This window comes from Capsicum annuum, chromosome 12, assembly GCF_002878395.1.
Source record: "Capsicum annuum cultivar UCD-10X-F1 chromosome 12, UCD10Xv1.1, whole genome shotgun sequence".
NCBI lineage: Eukaryota > Viridiplantae > Streptophyta > Magnoliopsida > Solanales > Solanaceae > Capsicum > Capsicum annuum.
This window is the reverse complement of record NC_061122.1, coordinates 17720009-17729567: the sequence shown is the minus strand read 5'-3', so window position 1 is coordinate 17729567 and position 9559 is coordinate 17720009. Positions and strand designations below refer to the sequence as shown.

Sequence of the window (9559 nt, the reverse complement as noted above, 5' to 3'; positions counted from 1 at the left end):
TTTTCCATTCACACTTCTTTCATATACTATGAACCCAACAATCCCCCACATGAATGGGGAATGGCTATTTTTCGTAAAATTTTTACGGACAAGTATGTGATCAACAAGCAAAGACCGATTGCATCTGGATAAGTGGGTTTCCCTTTAAACTTTCCATAGTGAACATGCATCGGATGCACTCGGTGAATCGGTAGATTTGATATCTTTGAACCGTCGAGCTTTAATGTACACCTAGACAATGCATGTCACACAACCAGCCTTTGCTTGTTTATGGAGATTAAAGTTTTAACTTTCTATCGTTTGTACTTCAGGTATACAGAATCTGTATATTACAACACCAACTTCAACTTGAGTTCAAGTATAAACAAAAACACAATGAAGTATATCAAATACCCTCAACACAAGATCAAAATGACCTCTCCAAGAGGTGTATTTTATTTTGCCAAAATTAAGATGAAATAAAAAATAGCCAAGTCATCCGAATTCACGAATTTTTCTTAAGGAAATAATCTCCCTCGCTGTACCCGAGGTTGTGGAATTTTTTCTCCCAGGATAACATGGCTAACAAACCAACAGTAGCGGTACCTCAAATGGTTAGAATATCTTCGAACTCACAGAACGTTTTGAGTGATCTCACAGAATATTTTTGATACAAGAAGAGAGTTTTTAATCTGAAAAATTTCATACTAAACCTGTGGAAGAAACCAGGTTTATATAGCCACAACATGCCTCTTCTGAAAAAAGGCAATGGTTTACTCCAAAGGTTACACCTTTGCTGTAAGTTCATGTCTGTTCATCAAAGATTGCATCTTTTCCTGAACAGTCATCTCATTTCATGAATCAGTGTGTCACTTTATTGAAGGATTAACAACAACAATCAGTTCACTTGAAACAGTGCAACTGTTACTGCATGTATATATAAATGGAGGTCCGAAACTGCAGAAAAATTTTACTGCATTTTTTCTTGGCATTCTTCGGAATTCAAATAAAGTTTGTCCAAAATCCAAATCGATCGATTGCCGAATCCGAACCGAGCGACGACGACGGCGCGAGGTATCTATTATTTCTTGTCTCACTTGCCATGTGGAGTAAGTGTTCTTGATTATAAACGCTTTCAAGTTATCTTCTTCCACCAATGTGGGAGAAATAGTAAACTTTCTAATTTGGGAGTACACTTTCCATTTTAGTGTCTCCTTCCCCTCCACCATTTTATTCTCCATTTTTCAATTCACACTTCTTTCAAATGCTATGAACCTAACAATCCCCCACATGAATGGGAAATGACTATTTTTCGTAAAAAATTTATGGACAAGTATGTGATCATCAAGAAAAGACCGATTGCATCTGGATAAGTGGGTTTCCCTTTGAACTTTTCGTCGTGAACATGCATCGGATGCACTCGGTCAATTGATAGATTTGATATCTTTGAACCGTCGAGCTTTAATGTACACCTAGACAATACATGTCACACAACCAGATGACTGTTCAGGGAAGGAAATGAAGTAGCAGATGCACTTACCAAACACGCCACTACGATTGAAGATGCCAAGTTCTACTTCTTAAAAATGAACTTGCCAGAGAAGCAAAAGGTCCGCGCTATGTATGGACGAGATGCAATTACCTACTTTTCGGACAGGAGCAAAAAAATTCTTCTTGGTGCTATAATCCTCTTTGAGGTTCTTGTTGTACTAGTGGTACAGGGTGTTCTTGCTTGCTTCAGTTTTTTCTTCTTCCAGTACACTAGGCACAAGCTGTTTTCAGGCCTTTGACTTAGAAAGATTGGAGTGTTGGCACTTTGTTTAGCTATATTACCAGTTTTGTTTCATGGAGGTAAGGTTGTCATCCCCCTCTAGTTCTTGTATTTTGCAATGAATAATAGACATGGTAGGGGACTAAGCCAATCCCCCGCCCACCATCCCGGGAATAGAACCTGGGTGGGTGGCGTCAAAAAAAAGTTAATCACATAGTTTCCACCTCCACCTTAATATATAATTTTTTTTAGTAGTAGTTGATCTAGAATTGAGAATTTTATCGAGTTTGAAATTCTACAAAAATATCATCTGATTACTGAATTCAAAATTTATTATGTATACTTATTAAGTAGAACTTCAACACATACACAGGATCTATAGCTAAGCTATAATAGATTATTTACTAAATCGACCCTTATTTTTAAACTTTGTACGTCATTATTTTTCTTACAAAGTTGAACCTTATTTTTGAACTTTGTACGTCATTATATTTCTTACAAAGTTGAATTAGCTCTTCTGCAGCTGTATCCATTTTTTCAACCCTTGTAGATTTCAAATTCTTGTTGATATCTCCAACTTTTGCCCTCAATTTTTTTCCTATTTCCCCTGTTATGACACCTTTAAGAGTTTCTGCAATTTCTGCTTTGTGAATTTTGCCATCACTATCTCTAACAATCTCGGCTGTAACTCCCAATTCTACCAGCAACTTCGCATTCATTGATTGATCAAGATATATAGGCATTGTTATAATAGGAACCCCAAAATCTAAACATTCAATTACATTACTCCAAGCACAAGGACTTATAAATCCTCCGATACTTGGATGATTCAAAATTCTTGGTTGTCGTCCAAAATTGTCCAGAACTCTTCCTCTATCTCCGATTCTTCCAAGAAAACCTTTTGGCAATGCATCTTTGAGATTCTGCTCTTCCCCCTTTGAAAATCTTGCAACCCAAATAAAATTAACATTACTTAGCTCCAATCCGAAAGCTATTTCCTCCATATCTTCTTTTGATAATAAATACTCACTGCCAAACGAGACAAAAATACTTGAATTCTTGTCTTTCTTTCCTAGCCAATCAATGAGCTCCACTTCATTCGCGGCATAGTTTGTGAGATTTTTGATTGGTAGACCAACAGGAATGACTTTCCAATTGCTCAATTCAGAAAGAAAATCAATGTATTTGGCCTCTATAGTTCTAGAGGTACTTATTAACATAACTTGCATATTTCCTTTAGCAAAAGGATCGGCGTCATCAGGTTCTCTCTCTTTAGCAGTTTTCGTAATTATCTCACCCAATTCCACAAGTTCAGATTTCCCCAGACAAATATTCGGGAAAGGGAATTCAACTTCTGGTTTTCTTACCGCATTAAAAAGGTATGAAAACACAGCTGCACCCATAGTTATCAAATTGATTGCTGGAATTTTTTGCTCATTCGCTAAGCCTTCAGCCCATTCCAACAATAAATCGTAAATCAATAAATCAGGTTTCAGATTTTTCAAGATTTTTGCGAAGTTAGGTTTGGACAATTTCAGGGTCTTTAGAACAATGCTATCGATATCAGGTGGGACATCATTCGTCGTACAACAATGAGGAGGAAGTTCAGGAAATTTTGCTAAACGAAGTTCAACAATCTTAATTGAACCACTGTATTTTTCAGGTATTTCTCTATTAATAGTTTCATGACTTATAACTGTAGAGCAAACACGAATGGTAAATCCCCTATCCGCGAGTTTCTTAGCTAAGTCGAGAAATGGAGAGATGTGTCCATAAGCCAACCACGGAAACATTAGTACCTTTAAAGTACTACGATGCTTTGTTGTTACTTCTTTAGCCATGGAAACTTTCTTCCTGAAACAAAAATTCATGTTTTTGTTTTCTTTGTCGAATTTGTGGCATCAGGTGGCTATATTAGAAGGAAAAGCAATGAGCACAAAAATACGTTTCTGAGATTTCAATGTAAGTTATTGTTGATATACAATATGCTTACTAGGGGAAACAAGAAATGCTTTGTTTATTTCAATAATAATAGCTTGTAGTGTGATTGTTCTTAAAAAATGCCAAAAAGTGATCTTAAGGTATCAAAAACCAGCATCAAAGGTGGTAAAAATTTTCTAAAAATAAAAATAAAAAATATCAATCTCCAAAGATCGATTTTTAAAATTGCACAATTATAAGAAAGTGACATCCAAAAATCAAATCCTCATCTTTACGGTGGTAGGATACATTTTTAGTTTTCTACCACTTGAACACTAAACTTGTATTAAGACTTTGGTCTTTTTTTTATTGATACTCTTCAAATTCATTTTTTGACACTAAAAAAATTGACCTTTCATCGATTTTGTTAAAAAATAATTAAAAGAATATTTTTTCAAAAACTGAGCTCTGTTTTATTTTGATTTATATCTAAAACCATCCCTTGAGATAGCAGTCATAGACCATGTTTGCTAGCCTGAAGTAGATTTTTTTTCTAGCTCAAGACACGTCGATCGGTAAAACCTTACACGCACTCAACGTATATACCAAACTGATATTTTCTGTCATGATCACTTAATTAATTAAGTAAAATATCTATTAATTAATCATAAACTCTAAATTTAAACAAATGAGATGCATGTAAATTTATGCTCCTGTTTGAGGCAGGAAACAAATAATCACTTGAACTTGATGCTCATTAGTCAACTTACTGTAGTGCTATTTACGCCTTACATCCCACGAATATTTTATGATTATGATGTCGTGAGTAAAATTTCCTGTGACATTTTCATTGCTCAACAACGTAATGCGAGCTGGGGATTATTTTTGTCAGGCGTCATAGATTTAATTCATGACATTGTTACAATCCAAAATAAAAGAGAAAATCTTTTAACATATATTATTTTAAAGTTTTACAATAATATATTATTATTATTATTATTATTATTATTATTATTATTATTGTGTATCTTTTAAAACAGGTTTTTTTGACTTTAAGTTCGATAATATTGGATAGATCTTGTTTCCATTTTTAAACGGGACTTTTTAAGAGGGCTTTGGCAGAAGGAGATTATGTCATTTTACTTGTTTAATTTAGGTTAAGTTAATTCTTTGCTTATTATTACACATTGATTAATTATTGGGCTAAGATTTTACTAGAAAGATATACATTGCTTGCACAGAAAATAAAAATGTAACCAAATATAACTAAATGGTAACAAATATAGGGGGGATATCCTAAAAACAGAAAGTATCTTACAAATTAGACTTGCGGGAGAATTTAATAGTAAAATTTTAAAAAGGAAAGAAGAATCTAGTAGGAATGACTTCTTTACAATATAATTAAATTACGATAAGAGTGACCAAGAAGTTAGTCCTAAGAAAAAAAAAGTTCGTCATGCTGACACCTTTTCAGTCGAGACTGTTACACTGAGCTTGTTAAGTACAATTTACATTTGTTTATAGTTCGCAATAGTTTACCGAGTGCACACTCAGAGAACAACGGCTAAGAGTTTCCGCAAGGTTCCAACAAAGGAAAAAAGGAAGGGGAAGTCAAGAAATAAAGATCAAACAAGGGTTGTGTGCAAAGTTGAAAAAGGAAAAATATTGGCTTCTTGTATCCTATATAAGAAGCCTATAGTGCCCTAGTGTTCCTCCCTAGTCCCTACAAGTCAAAATAACACAAATTAAAGTAAGAAAAAACATAATCATCAATGGAGAAGATGACAATGTGGAAGTTAATAAAAAAGAAAATTGTGGCCAAATATAAGAAATTGATGAAGAAAAAGCCAAAAAGGAGGACTTCCCTTTCCCATAGTTATGATCCACAAAGCTATGCACTTAACTTTGATGATGCTCAGAATCCATATTATCGTGATTTCGATTTGCACATTGAACCTCCCCAGTTTCGCAGCGTCAGCTCAGAGAGAGGATATGATCGTTGATAGAAGAGTATGGATATCGAAAAATAGGGTAGAAATTTAATTAGTTTGTAATTGACTGCATTTTTTGGATGGTTGTTACCTATTCTATTTTTTTATTTTTTTTTGGTTAGTTTAAATATAATATTTGTTTTGATTTTACTTCAATTTTTACTCTATCGTATCATTAAATTCATTGTTATGTAACGATAAAAAGTCTGATGTGACGATTGATTTGGTGTGATTCCTTGTTACATTCTTATATTTGTTAATTAATTCCATAACTTAGATGTGTAATAAGGTTATATATAAACACAACATCAGATTCATTGCTCAAAAAGACATGCCATAATCGTAAAAACAATGTAATATCTTCAATTTTGCGCTAGGGTTCTAAGTTCTTGCCAATATTATTGAATTAATCACATACTTTCGTTCTTAAACGTGTTTTAAGACAAATTTATGTTAGTAATTCAAGGAAACGATTAACAAATTTAATCTATATATATATGATCACAAACGTTTTCTTTTTCCAAGCAAATCCAATATACGTAATACGTAATATGTACACGTATCAGCTATTTCTTTTCTTTTCTTTTGTTAGTTAAACAACGTAACTATTTTTTTTTTTACAAGCTTACATGAAATGATTTTTGTTTAGATTTCTCAAAAATAAATTTGAGTGGGGTGTGCCTGGAATTTTTTTTCATCTTTGGCTGATCAAATTTTTTGAAAATACCCAAGTTTCATATATGTTTTTTTTTTATGTTACACTTTCAGTTGTTTGTTTAATTGTTGATTCTTTCACACTCCTCTGTCTAATAGCTTAATTATAAGCAACCTAATAAATATACTTACTGACATATTGAGTTTAATCTCATAATTTTCACACTATAATATTCACACTATAATATTTATATAATTTCTTAGGTTGGTCGCAGCCAGTTCAAAATTTAAATTTTATGAGTTTATAATTCTATCACATGTCATCTAATTTACTAGCTAGGTTCAAAATATATTGGTTATTCTTATTAAGTAGAATTGCAACACGTACAAAGGATCTGTATATGGTATGTGGGATGTTGGAAAGACCCATGGAATTAAGGAAAGTAGGTCAAAAAATTGAAACTCAGGCGATAGTAAACTTTTAAGGAGAAAGATGAAATTAGTAGGAATGATTTATTTACAACTACGTAATAGTGACAAAAAAGTTAATCTTAAAACAAGGCCATGTAAAGGTGGCTGGTTATAGTCATGTCAAATATACCAAAATATTCTTTAATCTTGTGGTTTTAAATATATTCAGTGAAAAGTTGGAATTAAAAAATTAATTTAAAGGAAAATGATCATTATTTTCAAAACGGACAAAAACGAAAAGTAGGACAAACAACTAAAACTGAGGCCATAGTAAACTTTTAAGGAAAAATAGAAAATAGTATGCACGAATTATTTATTTACAATTACGTAATGATGACTAAAAAGCTAGACATAAAAAAAGGAGGTGACCCGTGGCTCACTATAGTTTTGTGCCGATGCCTTTTAATCGAGCTCATCACATCAAACTTATTTAGTGCGATTTATATTTTTTGTGTGACGGCTTTACTAGTGCATTCAAAGAAGAGCGGCTGCAAGTTTTCACAGGGTTCCAAATAAAAAAGGAAGGTGAAGTCAAAAAATAAAAACAAAACGAGGGAGTGGACTGGCGGCCTACAATTGTCAAAATCCACAAATTAAATTAATGGAAACATAATCATCAATATAGAAGATGGCAATGCAAGAAGATGATCATAAGGAGAACACAATAATATTATTAGTTTGGAATTGGATGTTTCAAATTTCAATTTGAGAAGAAAGAATAATGTGGAGGTCAAACATCACAAGTGGAAGATGATAAAAGAGAAAATTGTGGCCAACTATAAGACATTGATGAATAAAAAGCCAAGAAGTAGGGTTTCCCTTTCCCATAGTTATGATTCTCAAAGCTATGTACTTAATAATTTTGATTAGAGAGGATATGATGATCTTTTGATAGAAGGGTATGGTAGAAAGTTAATTAGCAGCCAGTAGGTAGTTGAACATATTTTTTTTTATATGTAGAGTACTATTACAGCTTGTTTGGATGGTTGTCACATATTTTTGTTATAGTTTAAATACAATATTTGCTTTGATTATTGCTTAAATCTTAATGTATTGTTTTATTAAATTCGTTGGTATGTAGCGATGAAAAGTTTGTTAATTCCATAACTTAGATGTGTGATTGTGGTGAGATATATATACAAAATATTCAGTTCCTTTAGAATAGAACTATTTCAATTTATTGCTCATAAAGATATGTCAAAATCATGAAACCAATATATTTGTGTAAGTAATTCAAGGAATCGATTAACAAATTTTTTTCATTCAGCCGAACCCTAGATCTATTTTCTCTCAAATCCGACTCTTATCTCTGATGAAAATCTCTGTTGATAGTTGCTCTCAAGAACACGGTTTTAAAAAATTATACCGTAAATTTTGGACAATTGTTGTATGAAATACGTGTGGTTGAATTTTCTAGGGTTAAATTAAATTCGTATTTATGAAACCCTAATATTTAAAAGTTCGATTAATCACAACCTACAAGACAATTTGTCTTTGTTTATAAAATCATCCTTGTGGTGTAGTGGTGGGACTACGAGCTATGGGTACGGAGAAAATCCTATTGAGAGTGTCACCCCCATAATGGACCATACAATACGCGATCCGAATTAGTCGGGACTCTAATGTGGATATCAAAAATCGGGTGGAAAACAAAAAAAAATATAAATAAAATAAATACCAACCTTTTAAAAGTAATTACACACTCTCTCATTTTTTTAATTACTTTACTCTCTCTCCCTATTAATATATATAACATAACCGACATATACATAGCATTCTGTGTATATGTGGGATTTTTGTAATATGTTTAGGGAGTTGGGATTTTTTGTAATATTGAAAACATAAGTTGTGTATTTGTGTAATTTTAAAAAAAAAAAAAAATTATCGTTTGAGGTAGAAATTGTAGAGATATGTAATTTTGCACCATGTTTGCTAGCCTGAAGTAGATCTTTTTTCTAGCTTAAGATGTCATTTCACATCCTTGATTGTCATAATACACTCATTATAAGTTAGTTCCATTCCATCATTATACATGCTCCTAACTTTGAGCTTGAGGCATGAAACAAACTCCCAGGAAACCAGGAATTAGAGAAAAATAAAATTTCTTAGCTAAACAGTTAAAACCTGATGTTAAATTCATCTAGCGATGGATTAGTGACATATTATAAGAAAATTCAATTGGCTAAGAGCGTTTTCAGCGACAAATTAGCTAGGAACTATCATAGATTCCATAGCTACTTACATGTATTTCTAGTAGTGAAATACACCCTCCTTTTCATTTTACTGGGCCCATATATTAGAAAAAATTATTTTAATTTACTTGTTCAATTAATAAAATCAAGAGAGTTTTGTTATATTTTTCTTTTTCTACTTGCAGGATTAAATAACTACATAAAGTAATAATAATCAAAGTTAGATTCAAAGTATCATTAATAATATTAATTTGGTAAAATTCACCCTCTATTAAAGTTTTCTTAAGGGATATGCCAAGTCAACAAGGGTCAAATAAAAGGTAAACAAAATTTTATGTGACATCTTCACTGCTCAACAACGTAATGCAAGCTACGAATTTTTTATCAAGCGTCATGGGCTTCATTCATGACATTATTTACAATCAAAAAAAAAAAAAAAAAACTTGTTCTTCCAACATATATACTTATTACATTTTGATGTTTTAAAGTTTTATAATCGGTATTGTTGAGTTTTTCTCTCTTTTGATGAACCTTGCGGCAATATTTCTATAATATATTTAATTATTATTATTATTATTATT

General features: G+C 32.1%; 1 protein-coding gene across 1 annotated transcript; it reads right to left on the bottom strand.

Annotated features, from left to right (window-relative positions):
- Nucleotides 1-2172: 2172 nt before the first annotated feature.
- On the bottom strand, nt 2173-3614 carry LOC107849947 (beta-D-glucosyl crocetin beta-1,6-glucosyltransferase). Its single transcript, XM_016694461.2, has one exon. It carries the CDS (start codon nt 3589-3591, stop codon nt 2173-2175), a length of 1419 nt encoding a protein of 472 aa, XP_016549947.1. The 5' UTR covers nt 3592-3614.
- Between the last annotated feature and the right edge of the window lie 5945 nt (nt 3615-9559).